The 23,336-nt window shown below is 41.6% G+C and overlaps 1 protein-coding gene across 2 annotated transcripts in view; it reads right to left on the reverse strand.

Moving 5' to 3' along the window:
* Window positions 1-23,336, reverse strand: part of LOC124776198 (DNA-directed RNA polymerase I subunit RPA2) — a 237,911-nt gene that overhangs the window by 175,746 nt on the left and 38,829 nt on the right. For both annotated transcript variants that reach the window (XM_047251028.1, XM_047251029.1), the window contains 2 exons: window positions 20,907-21,079; window positions 17,908-18,057 (listed from right to left, as the gene is read on the reverse strand). In XM_047251028.1, the coding sequence (XP_047106984.1) occupies window positions 17,908-18,057; window positions 20,907-21,079 (323 nt within the window). The remainder of the gene's footprint in view (window positions 1-17,907; window positions 18,058-20,906; window positions 21,080-23,336) is intronic.

Below are 23,336 nucleotides of genomic sequence, written 5' to 3' on the forward strand. Positions count from 1 at the left end.
GCTGCAGCACAAGACTGCGCCTTGCAAATAGCCTTGCAGATAGCGCCCTGCAGCTGCCGTTCAGCAGCTGCAATGACAGTGGAGCTAAAGTATAGGCAGAAGTCATCAGCATACAAGGAAGCTGCGACAGACGTTCCCACTGCCGCAGCAAGCCCATTAATTGCAATTAAAAAGAGGCAGACACTTCAGATCCTTTCGGTACCCCATTCTCCTGAACTCAGGAGGAACTATGGGAGGCTGCAACTTGCATGCAGAAGGAACGAAGCAACAGAAAATTTTGTATGAAAATCGGGAGTTGACCCCGAAGTCCCCAATCATGAAGTGTGGAGAGGATGTGATGTCGCCATGTTGTATCGTATGCCTTCCGCATGTCAAAAAAGATGGCAACCAGATGCTGATGGTGGGCAAAGACTGTCCAGATGGCAGACTCCAGGCACACCAGATTATCGGCGACAGAGCGGCCCTTATGGAACCCACCCTGAGACAGAGCCAGAAGGCCCCAAGACTAAAGTAGCCAACTCAACCTCCAACTCACCATGCGTTCAAGCAACTTGTAAAGAACATTGGTGAGGCTAATTGGGAGGGCAGCTGTCCACCTCCAGTGGGTTCTTGTCAGGTTTCAACACTAGGATTACAATGCTTTCCCGCCATTGCGATGGGAACTCACCCTCAACCCAGATGCAGTTGAAAAGGTCTGGGAGGCACCGTTGGCAGTCCACCGAGAGGTGTTTGAGCATCTGACAGTGGATGTGATCTGGCCCGGGAGCCGTATCAGGGCAAGTGGCTAGGGCACTTTGGAATTCCCACTCACTGAATGGAGTATTGTACGATTCAGGGTGGCGGGTGTGAAATGAAAGGCTCTGATGTTCCAACCGCTCTTTCAGGGAGTGGAAGGCCAGTGGGTAATTCGCAGAAATGGAACTCTGGGCAAAATGTTCCACTAAGTGGTTTGCAATTGTGTTGGAGTCAGTACAGACTGCTCCATTCAGTGAAAGCGCAGGTACACTGACATGGGTCCGATAGCCATAGAGTTGCATAATCTTGGCCCAAACCTGCGATGGAGAGGTACGGAGACCAATGGTGGAGACATACCTTTCCCAGCACTCCTGCTTGCGTTGGCGAATGAGGCGGCGAGATCGCGCATGGAGCCGTTTAAAGGCGATGAGGTGTTCCAATGAGGGATGCCGCCTGTGATGCTGGAGTGCCCGCCTTCGATCTTTAATCGCCTCGGCAATCTCTGGTGACCACCAAGGCATAGTCCTCTGCCGAGGGGACCTAGAAGAACAGGGAATGGCAGATTCTGCGGCAGTAATGATGCCGGTGGCGACCGAGTGAACCACCACATCAATGGCGTCATTGGTAAGAGGCTCAATAGTGGCAATGGAGGTGAATAAGTCCCAGTCAGCCTTATTCATAACCCATCAGCCGGGGCACCCAGAAGAGTGATGCTGTGGCAGTGACAGAAAGATCAGAAAGTGGTCACTACCACACAAGTCATCACGCACACTCCACTGGACAGATTGTAATAGGCTAGGGCTGCAGATCGAAAGGTCAATGGCCAAGTATGTGCCATGCGCCACACTGAAATGTGTGAAGGCACCAGTATTTAAAAAAGAAAGGTCGAGCTGTGACAATAGTTGCTCAACGATACGGCCTCGGCCTGTTGCCACTGATCCATCCCACAGAGGGTTATGGGCGTTGAAGTCACCTAGTAACAAAAAAGGTGGTGGCAATTGGTCTATCACCGCAGCCAGGATATGCCGCGGGACATAGATACAGACTGCAGACAGTTACAGCCTGAGGCGTCCACACCCGTACAGCAACAGCCTCTAAAGGTGTTTGTAGAGGGACAGACTCGCTGTAAAGAGAGTGAAGGACATAGATGCAAACGCCACCAGATACCCTCTCACAAGCTACCTGGTTCTTGTAATAACCACGGAGGGCGGCGGTTCGCATCGCTGGAAACCTAGTTTCCTGAAGAGCAATACAGAGGAAAGGGTGAAGGCTGAGAAGTTGTCGGAGCTCAGCAAGATGGTGGAAAACACCGCTACAGTTCCACTGGAGAATGACATTGTCCATGGCCGAGAAAGGCATGAAGGGACCGAGGAGGCAGATTACACCGCTGGGTCACCTGCTGACACCGATTGAGTACCGACAGGAGCGACATCCATCATGTCTGAGGGACCGACGAGATCTAGGTCCTCAGCGGACGCCAGAATCTCCACTGCGTCCTCAGATGCAAAGCTTGTAGGTAGGGGTGGAGTGGGTGCCACTGCAATTTCCTTGGTCTTCGGGGCCTTTGATTTCAAATTCTCACGCTGTTCCTTTGGTTGCCCCTGCTGGGAGGGCTTCTTTGATTCAGTCTACGGGACTGAAGAGGACCGCGAAGCCCTACGACCAGCTACCTGGGGCTTCTTCAGTCCCGGGCAGGTGTCTGGTTTGCCACGAGTAGGAACCTGGGAAGGGAGTGACCCAAGGAATACCTTCCTAGCGAAAGAAGCCAAAGAAGACTTACACTTCTCCAGCTTAGAAGTGGGGACTGGTGTCCCCGATGGTTGAGGGGGTGCTGCTCCCGAGGTAGATGGTGCGGGAGCAACAGGGAGGGAAGTGCCCCCCACCACCAAGGGGGCAGGTGTCGTCCTTCGGCTCTGAGAGCTGACTGAATGTGGTGCAACGGATGGAGCTGTAACAGGAGTGACAGAGGCAGCAAAAGATGACAACATGGGCACGGGATGAAGCCGTTCAAATTTCCGTTTAGCCTCAGTGTAGGCCAATCGGTATTCCATTATTTTCCGTTCCTTCTGTAGAATATTACAGTCCGCCGAACAAGGGGGATGGTGCTCTCTGCAGTTGACACAGATGGGAGGCAGGGCACATGGAGTATTGAGATGGGATGGATGACTACAATCACGACATGTAAGGCTGGGAGCACAGCGGGAAGACATATGGCCGAACTTCCAACACTTTAAGCACTGCATCGGGGGAGTGATATAAGGCTTAACATCACAGCGGTAGACCATCACCTTCACCTTCTCCGGTAATGTGTCACCCTGTATATATACTTCTGATCTTGGACTAATAGTCTGCTCTATTTCATTATCAAATCAGTCTAAATCAGTTCACTCGCCCCATTTTGATCCACGAGGCAGGGTTAAACTTCACAACCCAAAAGTCAATAATTAGAAGCCCTGCTGCTATAACTACTGGCAACCTGGTTATCCCTCGGACGCCGGTGGATGCGCCAGATGAAATGGACACCTTGTCGCTCTAAGTTGGGGCACAGCTCGTCATCGGACTGTAAAAGAAGGTCCCTGTGGAAGATAATGCCCTGGACCATATTTAAGCTTTTATGGGGCGTGATAGTAACAGAAACATCCCCCAGCTTCTTACAAGCGAGTAATGCCCGTGACTGGGCAGAGGATGCTGTTTTTATCAAGACTGACCTGGACCGCATTTTTGACAAGCCCTCCACCTCCCTGAACTTGTCCTGCAAATGCTCCACGAAGAACTGAGGCTTCATCGACACAAAGGATTCCCCATCAGCTCTCGTACAGACTAGATACCGGGGAAAATACGTCTCGCTGTCATTCATAGCCTTTCATTCCTTCCATGGTGTGGCCAGGGAGGGGAACAATTTGGGATCATACATGTTTGCATTAAAGTGAGCCCTCGAACACTTAGAGACTGCTGGTGGTTGGCCACCAGCAAGAGAAGATGTGCCACACTTCGTTACGTGTCATCCACCCTGATGCCACCTACTCCGAACAAGGGCCCTCCCCACGGGCACCACCCAGCCACAGCATGGGCCACCTGGCAGGATGACCATTGCCAGGAGTCCAGATGCCCCAGCGAGACAGGCAGCTACTCTTTGGCATATGTGGGGAGTTAATGGCGCAGGCATCAGTAGAGCGATCACTGTGTTGTCAGGGGGCTACAACCAACACAGTGTATGGCAGCCCCACCACAACGGAATGGCTACCGTGCTGGATATTAGGTGGCAAGTGGTCCATGGTTATCGTCAGCGGAGAAAGTTACACTGCAGAGTGCAAGGCGGAAATCGCACCCAGGAATATAACCTCGCCCAAGAGATGGAGAGTGAGCAGGACTGCAATGCAAAGACGAATAAGTTGGCTAAAGATCTAAATTCATGATGGACACAACGCACCAAGTAAGGCGCCCTTCCCCAATTGGCTCGCTCTTTAGAATAATTTTGAAATATGGTGGTCAAACCCGAGAGGGGACCATCACATAAGGGCCAAAACATTTGAGACTCCTTTCAGTCGCCTCTTACGATAGGCAGGAATACTGCGGGACTATTCTTACCCCCGAACCCGCAGGGCGATCCCAATATGGCGCACCTCACAGTGATGCGGTCTGAGTGCAGGGGTCTCTGGTGAATTTGCCTGGGGTTCATCTCATTCCAATACTGCGTATTTTGCTTGTTTACACACCCAATGAGGTGAAAATGTGCCTCATCAGATAAGAATACATTTGAGTCACAGGGTATGGTGTGCAAGCATGTCTTCACAAGATGTTCTTTGTGTTACATAATCCCGTACTAACAATTGCTCGACCACATGCACATTTTATATGGGTGGAAATTCAGTTCATTATTAAGAACACGGTAAAGAGAACATCTTGAAATGCCAAGTGCAAGTGCGTATTTCTGAGCTGAGCATTTCAGAGGTTGCAGTACTGCTGCTCTAACTCATTCGACATTTTGTGGTGTTGTAATGCTTCTCTAAGGTCCTCTTCATACAGATGACACATCCCTTGATGTTCTGAATGCATTTACCCAATTTAAATTTGACAGCCGTCCAGGAACACATCTGTGTGGGGGTACTGCAAATCACATACTGCAATAATCGAGTGGGAATTCGAGAAATACACTTCAACATTAAATGAGTGCTTCTCACGTGTCCACTGCATTATCGCAACTGAACAACTATTGAATACAAACCTCCTGTCGGTCACTACAAAGCACACCCACTCTACCCTCTATTCGACTAACAGTGCCACCACAACAAGAATTTACCGCGCTCCACCCTGTATCTTTTTCGTGTTGTAATGGAGTATATGTTAGGAGAGAGAGAGTTTTCATTAGACACACATTAATTTTAAATTCAAAAAATCACTTCTATAATTCTGATCTAAAATTCTAAAACATGATTGTTGTAGGGTACAGTACTACCAGTTTTTAATTTTTTACCTTTTCTTAAAATTTATACAGCATGAACAATTACACAAAAGAGGAACAGTGAATGTGAAAAAATGAATGGTTCATAAAACGGACTGATCACAGTGAATTCTTTCCCAAATCTGAACAAGTTTGCCCATCTCTAACACTAACTTACAAAAATTTTATTTGATACCTTAGTTGTTTCAAGACTGTTTTCAAAAGTTGTTGGAAGAGTTTCTGGCTTCAGAGAAAAATCTACAGAAGTGGTTGTTTTCTGGTTGTGTATCTTGTCAACGTGAGTCTTCAGAGTCTGCAGCAGCACAACACTATTGATGTTTTCTCCAAATTACTTTAAAAAATTAGATAACTAACAGTATAATCTTATTTAGGTGTTGGTGACATCCAATGTGTTAAAACAATGAGGGAAAACTATTATACTTGCAGTATGATGACAAAGAAAAAATATATCTCAATGAAGCAGCTAGCAGCAGAAGATGTCATTATATTAGCCAATGAGATCACTGACAGAAAAGGCCTTTGTGTTTTTGCTGTCTTGTTGAAAACAATTTAACGGTTGAATGAGTGGAAATCTTTTATTGCTGGTAAACAGGTTCTTGGGGTAGAAAACTCAATAAAATACGCTCGAGCAATTTTGGGTGCACTTCAGAAATATAATATCCAGTACAACAAAGTAAAGCAGCAGTGGGCAACAGTGCCAGATACAGGCAAAAATGTGTTGATTCTCTAAAAATAATCATAGGTGATCATTTAAACCACGTCCAGTGCTGGGCACACAAACTGAATATGTTTAAGAATGTTTCTTGAAGGAACTTCCTAATTTGAACAATATAATAAGCAATTAAAGAGCACTTTCTTGAATGTGAGGAAAGGGAACATTTGTATTCACAGTCTCTGAAGGAGACAAACACAACAGGAAGGTTTTTCCCCCTCTTCCAGCTTTAACACGCTGGAACTCACAGTTCTCTACCAACATTTAAGTGGCAGAATTTTTTTGGAGAAATGATTGGAGTTTTCCACAATGATGACATACGGGAGCTGTCTTACGTAGGCACTAAATATGCCAGTTCACTGTGAAATTAATTCTTGTGGAGGCAACATTCATTAAAGAATATGCAGTCAATTAAAATGAGCTTCTCCGTGCAGGCTTCAAAACACCCATTTTGCATGAGCTTTATTCAAAGTTAAAGAAGTTTGAAGAATGTTTCAGTGTTCTAGGTACATGAATTTTTGGTGACTCAACAAATAAGATTTTAAAATAGATAAACAGGCAGAATATAGCCAAGACTGAAGTTCTCTGGGTTGCATCTTCAGATAGGGTAGTCAGCTGTCATAGCCACAGATCCCAAGATCCCAACAAATCGGTCTTTGAAGCTTTAGACGCCTGTCAATAAGCTTGAACCCGATTAATGATGTGGCAAGGATCTTGCTATCTGTACCTGCAATCACTGGTATCAGTAGAGCAGGTATTCTAAAGAGGTCCAAATCTCTCCAGAATTTTGCAGAAAAGCAGTAGGAAATGTTGACACGGTCAGATATCTGCAGGCGACAGGATTTAGTAATCAGCAGATTGCAGTTCTGGCACTGAGACACTGATGGCTGTCTGAATTCTGTGTTACAATGTAAATAGTGACAGACTATTTTTTGACTTAAGCGAACTGTTGGCAGACAAGTGACACAATCTCTCAGAAGATAATCTAGAAATCAAGACACTGCTGTTACTTGAAAAACTGCATGCAGTGTTTGACTGAAAACCTCCTTGCCTTAAAGTGAACTCCTTTAATTAACAAGTATAATCTAACTCATAATTTATTCCCCCACCCCCCTTTCTTACACTCACGTCCAGGCAATGTAAATAAATGTGATACTATGTATTGGGCAGCAAATATGATTTAAATAATAGGCATAGTTTCATTTTTGACATAACACAGAGAAATGCTTAAATAGGAATAAGTATTCTGCAAACCACAGTGCATGGCAAAGGGTACATCCCACTGTACCAAATATTAGAGTTTCTTCCTGTTCCAGTATGTATGGAGTGCAGGAAGAATGACTGATTGAATGCCTCTGTGAGTTCAGTAATTATTCTAATCTTATTCTCACAATCCCTATGTAAGTGATACATAGGGGATTGCAATAAATTCCTTGAGTCACAATTTAGAGTCAGTTCTTGAAACTTTGTTAACAGAGTTTCTCAGGATAGCTTACGTCTATCTTCAAGAGTTTGCCAATTCAGTTCCTTCAGTATCTCTGTGACACTCTCCCATGGATTAAATAAACCTGTGACCATTCGTCCTGTCCTCCTCTGTATACATTCAATATCCCCTGCTAGTCCTATTTGGCATGGGTCTCAAAGACTTGAGCAATATTCTAGGAATGGTCACATGAGTGATTTGTGCGCAATCTCCGCTGTAGACTGACTGCACTCCTCCAGCATTCTACCAACAAATCAAAGTCTATCACCTGCTTTATCTACAACTAAGCCGAAGTGATCTTCTCATTTCATATCCCTACACAGTGTACACCCAGGTATTTGTACGAGTTGGCCGATTCCACCTTTGACTCACTGATATTATAGTCATGGGATACTATAGTTTCGTTTTCTTTCTTTTTCTTTCTCTCTCTCTCTCTCTCTCTCTCTCTCTCTCTCTCTTTTTGTGAGGGGCACAATTTTAAATTTCTGAACATTTAAAGCAAGCTGCCAATCTTTCCACCACTTTGAAATCTTATCACGATCAGACTGAATATTTATGCAGCAGACTACTGCTTCATCTGAAAAAAACCTGGCATCACTATTAATATTGTCTGCAATGTCATTAACATACAACATAAACAACAAGGGTTTCAACACACTTCGCTGGGACACACCCGATGTTACTTCTACATCTGATGACGACTCTCCATCCAAGATGGCATGCTGCATCCTCTCTACCATAAAGTCCTCAATCCAGTCACAAATTTAACTTGATACCTCATATGGTCAAACTTTTGACAGCAAGCGTAGATGTGGTACTGAGTCAAATGCTTTTCTGATATCAAGGAATACCGGCTTGATCCAAAGATGGCATTTACAAAAAGTGCGAGTTGGGTTCCACATGATTGATGTTTTTGGGGCTAGTGCTGGTTGACATGGAGGAAGTAATTCCATTCAAGATATCTCATTATGTTTGAACTCAGAATATGTTCTAAGATTCTACAACAAAGTGATGTCAAGGATATTGGATTGTAGTTTTTGTTCATCACCTCTACTACCCTTCTTGCAGACAGGCGTGACCTGTGCTTTCTTTTGACTACTGAGCACAGTATAGGATATGACAGGGATTCCTTCATGCCCTGGAGATTCATTCAATTTTAACGACTACCGGTAAGTGGTACAAGGATTAAACTGTGGCAATTCTCCTAGGTTTTCCTTTGTAAAGAAACATTTGAAAACGGAGTTAAGCATTTCAGCTTTTGCTTTGCTCCGCTCAATTTCAGTTCCTGCCTCATTCGTTAGGGACAGTACACTAATAACTATAGTGCCACTAAAAGCCTTTACATAACGACCACAATTTCTTGAGTTCTGTGAAAGATCATTTGAAAATATTCTGCTACAGTAGTCATTGAAGGCATCACATATTGTTCTCTTGACAGCCAAATGTGTTTCAATCAGTATCTCTCTATTTATAGCCCTACACTATGTTTTACATCTACTATGCAGCAGCCTGTTCCTTTACAGTGAACTTTTATACTTCGTACATATGTACCCAGTGCATGGTCTTCTAAACTTGAGCCTAGTTCTTCTATATGTTCCTGCCCTGTGCTGAAAGTTTCAAGTTCCTCACTCAGAGATGAGACTACTAATATTTTATCTAGTTTACTGAACATATATCTCTTTCTGCTTGGTTTAGCTGACCCTTCTACTTTGGTAATCATCGTTTCCACAACCATGTCAAGGTTACTGATAGCCTTTTCGAAGTGGATGTCCTCAAACAGGTCCTGTCTGTCTGTTGCTATTAGATCCAACATGTTTCTATCATGAGTGGGGCTCCAAACGAGATGTTCTAGGTAGTTTTAAGATAGGGCATTTAGTACTGTTTCACAGATTGTCTTATCATGCCCAATAACAAAACTGTAATTTCCCCAATTAATTGTTGGATGATTAAAGTCTCCACCAATGTTTACAGTATGATTGAAGAACTTGCATGCAAGCGAACTGAGGTTTTCTCTACAGTTTTTGCTTACATCTGGAGATGAGTCTGGTGGGCAATAGAAGGAGCCAATCATCATTTTAGTGCTACCTCTGAGACTGAGTCTTGCCCAAAGAATTGCACATGCAGCTTCAATTTCTATCTCAGTGGATTTGATTTTCTTGTTTATTGCGACAAATACATCACCTCCATTTCCCATCTGCCTATCCTTGCAATACACAATTAAATTTTCCCCGAAAGTCTCACTGCTATCAATTTCAGGTTTCAACCAGCTTTCTGTACTTAGTATTATGTGAGCTTTAATGTTTTTCATGAGTGCTTCGAACTCTGGCACTTTGGTGTGAATGCTTCGGCAGTTTACCAGTAGGATTTTAATACTCTCATCTGCAGGAGGCATTTCTATCTATCTTTCACTGGTACTTCAGGATTTCCTACAGCTACCGTAATACGGAGTAGATGGAGAGTCACTTAATCTAAGAAACCCTTGTGTGTACCCCGAACAGTCAGCTACCTGAGTAACAGCCTCTGATGTGTATTGCACAGCTGACTCGTTTAGGGGGACTCTACAGTTCTCAACCCTATGACGCAAGTCCAGGAAGTCACAGTTTGTGACAGAACCTTCGAAGTCTCTGGTTAAGTCTTACCACTTGACTGAGAACCAAAAGGGCACAATCGATTCTGGGGACAATGCTGCAAATTATGAGCTTTGTTGAAACTCCATGTGCAAGGCTGTCTTCTCAACCTTCTCTGCCAGTTGCTAGATTGACTCAAATAAGACCTCAGGCGGGAATGACAAATGTGACCACAGAGCCCTGATGACGGGAATCATTTGTTCCAACATGTGCCACAATCTGCAGTTGTTTGCATTCTATTCCCTCAATGGATGACAGAACAGACTCTTCAACATGCTAAATGAGGTCCCCAGGCATACAAACTGAGTGCACCTGGTGTCCTTACCTGTCCCTTGCTGCCATTTCCATAAGCAGTACCATCATTTGCTGTACATTTGAACTGTCAATGATTAATAGTTCCCTACCCTTTTGTGTTTGTGCCTCTTGACACCAGACAGAACAGGTTTCCCCATAACAGGTGAAGTGAGTCCCACTGAGCTTCAGTTTCCATGAGAGAGAGCACCTCAAACTTGCTGGTTAGAGAGATTGGTACAAATTCCTGAGGCCTCCCAGGCCCCATCCACCCTTTACAGGATGGTGAGTTCTACCACTGACATGCCACTCACAATCGAGTGAACGAGTAAAGACAGATCCTGTACTTTATACCAATTCGCAGCAGCTGCCAATCATTTTACAGTAGTCAGGGCAATTTCTAGCTGCTTACAAATGTCAACCAACTCATTCTGTGTTCAAGAACAGCATTCACAGAGGGGCTGCATTTTGGCTGGTGCAATGTATTACGAGATAATGACAAAATAATTTTAAATTAAGCCCGCTTAATCTGTTGAGCTAAAAAGTTGCTAAGCCCATATAACAATTGAAGCAAATACACAAAATTATATTTTTATCAAGGCAACACAAAAAGCTGCTGTAAAAATTACTAGTTGCCTAAAATGTTTTGATGTTTATTATAGTTGTTTGGAAACTCAAATACATGTTTATTTACAGTGTTGTTGTTGTTGTTGTTGTTGTTGTTGTGGTGGTGGTGGTGGTGGTGGTGGTGGTCGTGGTGGTATTCAGTCCAAAGACTAGTTTGATGCAGCTCTCCATGCTACTCTATCCTGTGCAAGGCTTTTCATCTCTGAATAACTACTGCAACTTACATCCCTCTGAGTCTGCTTACTGTATTCATCTCTTGGTCTCTCTCTTTAAGATTATTATCCAACACACTTCCCTCCAATACTGAATTCATGATCCCTTGATGTCTCAGAATGTGTCCTACCTACTGATCCCTTCTTCTAGTCAGGTTATGACACAAATTTCTCTTCTCCAAAATTCTATTCGGTACTTCCTCATTAGTCATGTGATCTAACCAACTAATCCTTCAGCATTCTTCTGTAGTACCACATTTCAAATGCTTCTGTTGCCTTCCTGTCTAAACTATTTATCGTCCATGCTTCTATACATGGCTACACTCCATACAAATACTTTCAGAAAATTTATACTCAATCTTCATAAATTTATCTTCTTCAGAAATGGTTTTTTTTTTCCTCCCCAGTCTTCATTTTATAACCCCTCTACTTCAATCATCAGCAATTATTTTGTTCCCCAAATAGCAGAAGTCATCTACTGCTTTAAGTGTCTCATTTCCTAATTCAATTCCCTCAGCATCACCTGATTTAATTTGACTACATTCCATTATCCTCATTTTGCTTTTGCTGATGTTCATCTTATATCCTCCTTTCAAGACACTGTCCATACCGTCGGGGATATGCTACAACCCTGTCTCACTCGCTTCTCAACCACTGTTTCTCTTTCATGCCCCTTCACTCTTATAACTGCCATCTGGCTTCTGAACAAATTGTAAATAGTCTTTCGCTCCCTGTATTTTACCCCTACCACCTTTGGAATGTATGGTTAAATGATGATGGCGTCCTCTTGGGTAAAACATTCTGGAGGTAAAATAGTCCCCCATTCGGATCTCCAGGTGGGGACTACTCGAGAGGATGTCGTAATCAGGAGAAAGAAAACTGGCGTTCTAAGGATCAGAGTGTGGAATGTCAGATCCCTTAATCGGGCAGGTAGGTTAGAAAATTTAAAAAGGGAAATGGATAGGTTAAAGTTAGATATAGTGGGAATTGGTAAAGTTCGGTGGCAGGAGGAACAAGACTTCTGGTCAGGTGAATACAGGGTTATAAATACAAAATCAAATAGGGGTAATGCAGGAGTAGGTTTAATAATGAAAAAAAATTGGAGTGCGGGTAAGCTACTACAAACAGTATAGTGAACGCATTATTGTGGCCAAGATAGATACGAAGCCCACGCCTACCACAGTAGTACAAGTTTATATGCCAACTAGCTCTGCAGATGACGAAGAAATTGAAGAAAAGTATGATGAAATATAAGAAATTATTCAGATAGTGCAGGGAGATGAAAATTTAATAGTCATGGGTGCCTGGAATTCGTCAGTAGGAAAAGGGAGAGAAGGAAACGTAGTAGGTGAATATGGATTTGGGGTAAGAAATGAAAGAGGAAGCCGCCTGGTAGAATTTTGCACAGAGCACAACCTAATCATAGCTAACACTTGGTTCAAGAATCATAAAAGAAGATTGTATACATGGAAGAAGCCTGGAGATACTGACAGGTTTCAGATAGATTATATAATGCTAAGACAGAGATTTAGGAACCAGGTTTTAAATTGTGAGACATTTCCAGGGGCAGATGTGGATTCTGACCACAATCTATTGGTTATGAACTGTAGATTAAAACTGAAGAAACTGCAAAAAGGTGGGAATTTAAGGAGATGGGACCTGGATAAACTGAAAGAACCAGAGGTTGTTCAGAGTTTCAGGGAGAGCATAAGGGAACAATTGACAGGAATGGGGGAAAGAAATACAGTAGAAGAAGAATGGGTAGCTTTGAGGGATGAAGTAGTGAACGCAGCAGAGGATCAAGTAGGTAAAAAGACGAAGGCTAGTAGAAATCCTTGGGTAACAGAAGAAATATTGAATTTAATTGATGAAAGGAGAAAATATAAAAATGCAGTAAATGAAGCAGGCAAAAAGAGATATAAACGTCTCAAAAATGAGATCGACAGGAAGTGCAAAATGGCTAAGCAGGGATGGATAGATGACAAATGTAAGGATGTAGAGGCTTATCTCACTAGGGGTAAGATAGATACTGCCTACAGGAAAATTAAAGAGACGTTTGGAGAAAAGAGTGCCACTTGTATGAATATCAAGAGCTCAGATGGAAACCCAGTTCTAAGCAAAGAAGGGAAATCAGAAAGGTGGAAGGAGTATATAGAGGGTCTATACAAGGGCGATGTTCTTGAGGACAATATTATGGAAATGGAAGAGGATGTAGATGAAGATGAAATGGGAGATATGATACTGCGTGAAGAGTTTGACAGAGCACTGAAAGACCTGAGTCGCAACAAAGCTCCGGAAGTAGACAACATTCCATTAGAACTACTGACAGCCTTGGGAGAGCCAGTCCTGACAAAACTCTACCATCTCGTGAGCAAGATGTATGAGACAGGTGAAATACCCTCAGACTTCAAGAAGAATATAATAAAACTTCCTGGCAGATTAAAACTGTGTGCCCGACCAAGACTCGAACTCGGGACCTTTGCCTTTCGCGGGCAAGTGTTCTACCAACTGAGCTACCGAAGCACGACTCACACCCGGTCCTCACAGCTTTACTTCTGCCAGCATCTCGTCTCCTACCTTCCAAACTTTACAGAAGCTCTCCTGCAAACCTTGCAGAACTAGCACTCCTGAAAGAAAGGATACTGCGAAGACATGGCTTAGCCACAGCCTGGGGGATGTTTCCAGAATGAGATTTTCACTTTGCAGCGGAATTTCATGTCAGCGCACACTCTGCTGCAAAGTGAAAATCTCATTCTGGAAACATCCTCCAGGCTGTGGCTAAGCCATGTCTCCGCAGTATCCTTTCTTTCAGGAGTGCTAGTTCTGCAAGGTTCGCAGAAGAGCTTCTGTAAAGTTTGGAAGGTAGGAGACGAGATACTAGCAGAAGTACAGCTGTGAGGACCGGGCGCGAGTCGTGCTTCGGTAGCTCAGTTGGTAGAGCACTTGCCCGTGAAAGGCAAAGGTCCCGAGTTCAAGTCTCGGTCGGGCACACAGTTTTAATCTGCCAGGAAGTTTCATGTCAGCGCACACTCCGCTGCAGAGTGAAAATCTCATTCTGGAAACATCTCCCAGGCTGTGGCTAAGCCATGTCTCCGCAGTATCCTTTCTTTCAGGAGTGCTAGTTCTGCAAGGTTCGCAGGAGAGCTTCTGTAAAGTTTGGAAGGTAGGAGACGAGATACTGGCAGAAGTAAAGCTGTGAGGACCGAGCGTGAGTTGTGCTTCGGTAGCTCAGTTAGTAGAACACTTGCCCGTGAAAGGCAAAGGTCCCGAGTTCGAGTCTCGGTCGGGCACACAGTTTTAATCTGCCAGGAAAGTTTCATGTCAGCGCACACTCTGCTGCAGAGTGAAAATCTCATTCTGGAAGAATATAATAATTCCAATCCCAAAGAAAGCAGGTGTTGACAGATGTGAAAATTACCGAACTATCAGTTTAATAAGTCACGGCTGCAAAATACTAACACGAATTCTTTACAGACGAATGGAAAAACTAGTAGAAGCCGACCTCAGGGAAGATCAGTTTGGAATCCGTAGAAATATTGGAACACGTGAGGCAATACTGACCCTACGACTTATCTTAGAAGCTAGATTAAGGAAAGGCAAACCTACGTTCCTAGCATTTGTAGACTTAGAGAAAGCTTTTGACAATGTTAACTGGAATACTCTCTTTCAAATTCTGAAGGTGGCAGGGGTAAAATACAGGGAGCGAAAAGCTATTTACAATTTGTACAGAAACCAGATGGCAGTTATAAGAGTCGAGGGACATCAAAGGGAAGCAGTGGTTGGGAAGGGAGTGAGACAGGGTTGTAGCCTCTCCCCGATGTTGTCCAATCTGTATATTGAGCAAGCAGTAAAGGAAACAAAATCAAAATTCGGAGTAGGTATTAAAATCCATGGAGAAGAAATAAAAACTTTAAGGTTCACTGATGACACTGTAACTCTGTCAGAGACAGCAAAGGACTTGGAAGAGCAGTTGAACGGAATGGATAGTGTCTTGAAAGGAGGATATAAGATGAGCACCAACAAAAGCAAAACAAGGATAATGGAATGTAGTCGAATTAAGTGAGGTGATGCTGAGGGAATTAGATTAGGAAATGAGACACTTAAAGTAGTAAAGGAGTTCTGCTACTTGGGGAGCAACATAACTGATGATGGTCGAAGTAGAGAGGATATAAAATGTAGACTGGCAATGGCAAGGAAAGCATTTCTGAAGAAGAGAAATTTGTTAACATTGAGTATAGGTTTAAGTGTCAGGAAGTTGTTTCTGAAAGTATTTGTATGGAGTGTAGCCATGTATGGAAGTGAAACATGGACGATAAATAGTTTGGACAAGAAGAGAATCGAAGCTTTCGAAATGTGGTGCTACAGAAGAATCCTGAAGATGAGATGGGTAGATCACATAACTAATCAGGAGGTATTGAATAGGATTGGGGAGAAGAGAAGTTTGTGGCACAACTTGACCAGAAAAAGGGTTCGGTTGGTAGGACATGTTCTGAGGCATCAAGGGATCACCAGTTTAGTATTGGAGGGCAGCGTGGAGGGTAAAAATCGTAGAGGGAGACCAAGAGATGAATACACTAAGCAGATTCAGAAGGATGTAGGTTGTAGTAGGTACCGGGAGATGAAGAAGCTTGCACAGGATAGAGTAGCATGGAGAGCTGCATCAAACCAGTCTCAGGACTGAAGACCACAACAACAACAACAACAACAACAACAACAACCTTTGGAATTTGGAAGAGAATATTCCACTCAGCATTGTCAAAAGCTTTTTCTAAGCCTACAAATGTTATAAACATTGGTTTGTCTTTCCTTAACCTCTCTTCTATGAGAAGTCACAGAATCAGTATTGCCATGCTTGTTCCTAAATTTCGCCAGAATCCAATCTGATCATCACCGAAGTTGGCTTCTACCAGTTTTTCCACTCTTCTGTAAAGAATTCATGTTAGTATTTTGCAACCATAACTTATTAAACCGATAGTTCAGTAATTTTCACACCTGCCAGTAACTGCTTGCTTTGGAATTAGAATTATTATACTCTTCTTGAAGTCTGAGAGTATTTCGCATGTCTCATACATCTCTCTCACCAGATGGAGGAGTTTAGTCATGGCTAGCTCTCCCGAGTCTATCAGTAGCTCCCTTTTGCCTGATCCATTTACTGCACTTTTATATTTTTTTCCTTTCATCAATTAAATTCAATATCTCGTGTTACGCAAGGACTTCTACTAGCTCTGGCTTTTTGCCTATTTGATTCTCTGCTGCCTTCACTATTTCATCTCTCATTCTTCTTCTACTGTATTCCTTTCCCCTGTTCTTATCAACCATTTCCTAAAGCTCCCGCCGAAACTATCTACAACCTCTGGTTCTTTCAGTTTATCCAGGTCCCATCTTCTTAAATTCCTCCTTTTTTGCAGTTTCTTCAGTTTTAATCTACAGTTCGTAACCAATAAATTGTGGCCAGAGTCCACATTTGCCCCCGGAAATATCTTACAATCTCTGTCTTACCATTATATAATCACTCCGTGACCTTCCAGAGTCTCCAGGTCTCTTCCGTGTATAAAACCCTTTTTCACAATTCTTAAACCAAGAATTAGTTATTCTACAAGATGGCTTCCTCTTTCATTCCTTCTCCCAGTGCATATTCACCTGCTATTTTTCCTTCTCCTCCTCTTCCTACTATCGAATTCCAGTCCACCACGACTATTAAATTTTCGTCTCCCTTTAACTACCTGAATAATTTCTTTTATCTCATCAAGATATTATTATTTATGATAGAGGCAGATAATATATAGAGCTACTCCTCTTTAAGGGAAAACTAGATGTAACACAATAAGTTAGTTGGTACAAGCTACCGCAACTAAATCACAAATGCCAATTTACTACAAATTGCTCGTTGATTATGCAAAGGACACTGGTAGCATCTGGAAATTCTCAAAAATGCATGTTTATTTGCTTTGATACACAATTAAATTTAGGGATGATGTATTCTTGGCAGAACTGTGAACCACAAACACTGATCTGCTACAAAATAAATTATATATGCAAAACACTCATACCGTTGACTTAGGAAAATATAGTTTTGTAAGCATCCAAATATTCTAAAAAATAACCTGTTTCTCTCATAATAATAAAATGAAATTATGAGTATGATTATTTTGAATGTGGATACGCCCACTGTTCTCACACATTTTAAAAGAGTGCAATAAGTTTAAGCTTGTAATTGACAATAACAGTATGACTTTATTGCAGCACTTGCGAATGTTTGAAATTTCACAATATGTCACAATACAAACAGGTATCGATCCAATCGACGAAAGATAATGCAGAAGCAATGCGATCAGTAAAAGAAGAGAATCTAGAACTTCAATTCGGCACAGGGTTTTTGTACAAGTGGTCCCACACAAAGGAAAATTCTGAAACCAGTTTTTATATATAAATAAACGTGCATACTGCATGGATTTTTCACTTTGCTGATTCTGAGCGCACTTCTACACTATTGTGCCAAAGAAGAACAGTGCAGCGTGATTTTATCTTGGTGAAAATCGCTAAAACGCGCAGCACCAATGAAGCATGTCTTCTACCTGTTGCAGCTAACAATGCAATTATGTGAGTTTAAGAAGCCTGAGCAACAAAACTTTAATTAATGATAAATACAGTATCAGAGAAACATTAAAGTGTACAAGCATTGCAAACTTTTTATATTACACAAAGCTAAGAACACCTTGCAAAAGAAAGTGAAAGAAAGGAGAACAACTCAAACTCACTTTAAAATGTGATCACAAACATCTGCATTTGTACCCCATGGTGGAACCTCATACATCTTGACTCTGAATGTGCTCCCTATGTAATCTCTGACCTCTGAATGTGTATGGTATCCCTCTTCATGAACAGAAAGCAGCATTTTCTTAATACATCTGTGGATGGAAAAACACAGAAGTTGAACGAATGCTATGAAAAAAGTAACCACTGCACATGGTTTCTTGTTTTAATGCACAAGAAAACTATAATTAATAAGTAAATAACACTGAAACCTGCAAAAAGAAACACCAAAATTTGTTATAAAATAATTTCTTTCTGTCCCTATCTATAGCTTAAGCCTTGTTTACACGATAACACTGGGTTGCACCACTCGTTGCGTGGAATGAGTTGCAAGTGGTTTCATATATTACTGTACACACAGCGACACCAGCATACACTTCAGTTTCATCGTTTTGTGGGTCCCTGAGTCATGCCTGAAATGAAAGTTTTGGCAGCTGCATGTTGTACAAGTTGTGATGGAGTTAAAGTTTGTTGTGTGGAATCATTGCATAAGAAAAAAATAAGAAACGTGTTTCGATTCGTGACTGGATGAAGAAAAGATGTAAGCTCGGTTGCTCAGCATCCTGGCTGAAATAATTTATAGCAGAAGATCCAAGAAGTTCTTTTAATTACCTTAAAATGTCACCAGAACTGTTCACGTTTCTTCTAAATAGAGTTATTTATGTGATAAGGAATAATACAGTAATGCATGAAGCACTATCACTAGAACTGACATTACATATCATATTACGCGCATTACAATCGAGAACACTACGCATGCTATAAGATACGGTTTTAGTTGGTGATGACGCTATTTCATTAACACCAATTGTTATTAACATTAACAGTAATGGTTAACATTAACAACAATAATTATTCAAAGCAGGCCACATTAAGAGGAGAATGGTTTACAAACTACTCTCTTGAAGATAGATCTGTACAGTGGCAATATTTCAAAATTCTAACATATGTGAATGGGGAGCACTGCAGTGACATTTTAAATAGATCAATATTGAATAAAGAATGCAGCTTCTTGAATTGGTATAGCCTTCCCTCCTGTCAACAATATTCCTTAACAAAGAGATGGCCGTCTTGTAGACGAGAACACTGCCACAGTTAGAGTTACACTTGGTTGTATTTTTCTTAATTCAGGTTTATATGTGCTGCTAACTCTATAAATTTTGCCCTGCACCTCAGATACTGTCAAAGCATCTATGTTACGATCACACATGATGGTCTCAGCGGCAGCAATATGTTGCTTAGTTTTGTAATCGGCATCACTGAAATCCCACAAACACCTTTGCAAAGCATAGATATCCAAAAAGTGAACATTATTCTCCGTTCTCCACTTCATATTTCAGTTTGGCTAGATTCTACAAACACAAACAACCTCAAAACTCATGTAACTAGCGTCGCCAAAGTTGGAACACGCCGAAAGTGTTTAGTTTCACCAACGAGTTGTGCAAATGCGCAGCGCGCATGCGCAGTGTCCGGTAGCACAGTTGCCTGCAACCTAGTGTCGTCGTGTAAACTAGGCTTTACAAGAAACAAAACATGAAAATAGATCAGGGGATAATTTTCTGATTTCAGTTTTAAATTGTGCCACAGACTCACTGCCACTACTTTACAGAATACCTGTGAAATAAGCATATGACTACTACAGTATACTGACAAGTATGTACAAAATAGTCTTATCAAATCCCTCAAAGTCAATGTCAACTCTGTAGTACAGTTATAACGATCTGCTGCAAAACATAACCCAAATGGTACCCTTATTGAAGTAAGCTGGTGTTGCTGTGTTTCACCATGTCCACCAATCAGGTGACCAAGTTTGTAGACACCTACAGTTTGGCAATGATCAGTCTTAAAAGTAGCCCATAACTGTGTGGTTAGTTCACTTGATAAATAATTGACACATCTAGCTGTAATTCCTGGTCGATCTCTAAGCTCCCGAGCTTCCTCCACCCCACCAACGACAGCCGCCCCTCCCCTTCCCCACAAAAAAAGTGCACTGTAATCATGACGGCAGGCTGCAACCAATGATTTCTGGTGTAATAGTCAACCTTAGTTGCCAATGAACTATTAATCAGAGGGAGAAAAAGCAGCTGAAAAATAAGATCCTGCACCCTCTTGACTTTGGGATGGGAAATGGAAGGTATATCCACATGAAATGTGACCACTAATTGAAGCTTTTTACAATATACATAAAATGAAATGTGAAAGGCACTACTAGAATCTCTACAAATCAGTACAGTGCATATGAAAGGGTAATAGGAAGAAAGGTGGTAATGTTCTCACAGAACCCAGATGGGTAAATTTAAATGAACTTTTACTCAAGAAAGACTCTTTAACACTTCTCCTGTCACCATCTTATACGTTACATAGGGATCATTAGAATGAGAGAGAGAAGGGTACACACACAGGAATAGAAAGAGCCATTTGTCCATTTCTTGTAAGATTTCTATTTTTCATCAAATGTTATCCAATTATCCTGTGCAGAATGCATTTTTGTTCTACGCTCAGTGTCTACTTTGCTGTTAACCAATAACAGCTTGTCTTTTAACATGTTTTGAGTTTACTGCCATCTCATTGCAAATCTCTTACATCCAGCAGGTGTTCCTCCTCACAGTGAAAACTTGCGAAGATGAAAATGATAGAAACAAATTAATTTCAGGTTTGTACTTGCTTTTTCAAGTCTTTCATAAGAATCTTCATTATTGACCCCCTCCCTGACATCAACTTCAGCATTACACTTCCCTTCTCCTTAAACCCAATGTGGCTGAGCTTTTTGGTATTAAGGTACTTACAAACAGAGGTAAACTGCACCACTGGAGTCATACTTAGGATGTATTTCATATTCTGTGCAATGTTATGACCAATAGAGTTATTTTTAACACTCTTGAGTTTGCAATAATATTCTTTCTAATACGAATGGTAAGACAGAAAACAATAAAAATTTGCATACCCTTTGTAATATAGGTCATCTTCATAGCCTTTTATAAGTTGCTGGTAAATATATTCATCTGTCACATCTAGCAAACTTTTAAGAATTAGGACAACTGGTGCATAGTAAAGATTTTTTCTTGCACTGAACATCAGCTTTGCTGTTCCATCTGTTACATAATGTAACACATTGTTCTGTGAAGAAAACAGTATTAAGAATTAGTCAACACACCAAATAAAACAGATAATAGCAAATGAAAGAAGTAGCAAAATATTTTGATGTCTGTCTTTGTTGAAAAATGTTCATAAACTGATCACTGAGATAAATACAACTGGAAAGCAACTCCTTTTGGTAAAAATAATTGAAAGGGAGATGTGTTAACATTGGGAACAATAACAATTCACTGGCAAGCCAGACAACAAAAGATTCAACAGAACAAGCACACATGATTCTAAGCTTCCAAAAGATGTTTAAATAACAATGGAGTCAGATTTAATCAGAAGATGGAGTAAAGTATGTGAAATATACAGTGAACAAATATATACTATGGTACAGGAAGGTTGTATCTGAGAGAAGCAGCATAAATATTCAGTAGATCTTGATAAGATTTCAACATGATGCAGAGATTTGCAACTTGCTTTAAATGTTCCGAAATTTAAAACTGTGCACCTCAAAAGACAAAACAACAGTATCCTATGACTATAATATCAATGAGTCATACGTGGAATCGGCCAACTCATACAAATACCTTTGTATAACACTTTGTATGGATATGTAATGGAATGATCACATAGGTTCAGTCACGGCTTAAGCAAGTGGTAGACTTCAGTTTATTGGTAGAAACCTGAGGAAGTGCAATCAGTCTACAAAATAGATTGCTTACAAATCATTCATGCGACAGCTTCTAGAATATTGCTCAAGTTTGTGAGACCCATACTAGATAAGATTAACAGGGGAAATTGAATGTATACAGAGAAGGGCAGCACAAATGATGACAGGTTCATTTAATCAGTGGGAGAGTGTCACAGAGATATTGAAGGAACTGAACTGGAAGTCTCCGCAAGATAGACAAACTATCTCAAGAAAGTCTATTAACAAAATATCAAGAATTGGCTTTAAGTGATTACTCTAGGAATATACTTCAACCCTCTATGTGTCAATCACATAGGGATCGTGTGGATAAGATTAGAACAATTACTGCATGCGCAGAAACATTGAAATAATCATTCTTCCTATGCTCCACACATGAATGGAACGAGAAGAAACCCTAGTAACTGGTACAGTGGGACATACCCTCTGCCATGCACCTCACAGTAGTTTGCAGAGAGTAGACGTAAATTTAGATGTAGATGTAGAAAGGAAGGAAGGAAAATTAGGATTTAACATTGCATCAGCAATGAGATCATTAGAGGAATTCGATAGTAGGAAGAGGAGGAGAAGGAAAAATAGCAGGTGAATATGCAATGGGAGAAGGAATGAAAGAGGAAGCCGTCTTGTAGAATTTTGCACAGAACATAATTTAATCATAACTAATTCTTGGTTTAAGAATCATGAAAAAGGGTTTTATACACGGAAGAGACCTGGAGACACTGGAAGGTCACGGAGTGATTATATAATGGTAAGACAGAGATTGTAAGATATTTCCAGGGGCAGATGTGGACTCTGGCCACAATTTATTGGTTACGAACTGTAGATTAAAACTGAAGAAACTGCAAAAAAGGAGGAATTTAAGAAAATGGGACCTGGATAAACTGAAAGAACCAGAGGTTGTAGATAGTTTCGGCAGGAGCTTTAGGAAATGGTTGATAAGAACAGGGGAAAGGAATACAGTAGAAGAAGAACGAGAGATGAAATAGTGAAGGCAGCAGAGAATCAAATAGGCAAAAAGCCAGGGGCTAGTAGAAGTCCTTGCGTAACACGAGATATTGAATTTAATTGATGAAAGGAAAAAAATATAAAAGTGCAGTAAATGGATCAGGCAAAAGGGAGCTACTGATAGGTTGTCCTTCATCTTCCACATTCATTCAGAAGTAAACTGCTATTTACCCACATATTCACTACTTCACCAATGCACTCTATCAAGGAACTTCATGGTTGTCCATTTCTGTAGCCCACAAGACATACCTCTTTTTACGGAGAGAAAAAAAAAATGTTCTCATGCACACAGGCCTGCAACTGTGAGAGGAAAATTTAGACATTTGTTATGACTCCTTTCCAGTAAATGACCTCTCTATGTTCATCTGTCCCCCCTCCCATGAACCATGGGCCATACCGATGGGAAGGCTCGCGTGCCTCAGTGATACAGACAGCCATACCATAGGTACAACCACAACGAAGGGCAATTTGTTGGGACACCAGACAAACATGAGGTTCCTGAAGAGGGGCAGCAGCCTTTTCAGTAGTTACAGAGGCAACAGTCTGGATGATTGACTGATCTGGCCTTGTAACATC

This window comes from Schistocerca piceifrons, chromosome 2, assembly GCF_021461385.2.
Source record: "Schistocerca piceifrons isolate TAMUIC-IGC-003096 chromosome 2, iqSchPice1.1, whole genome shotgun sequence".
NCBI classification, from domain to species: Eukaryota; Metazoa; Arthropoda; class Insecta; order Orthoptera; family Acrididae; genus Schistocerca; species Schistocerca piceifrons.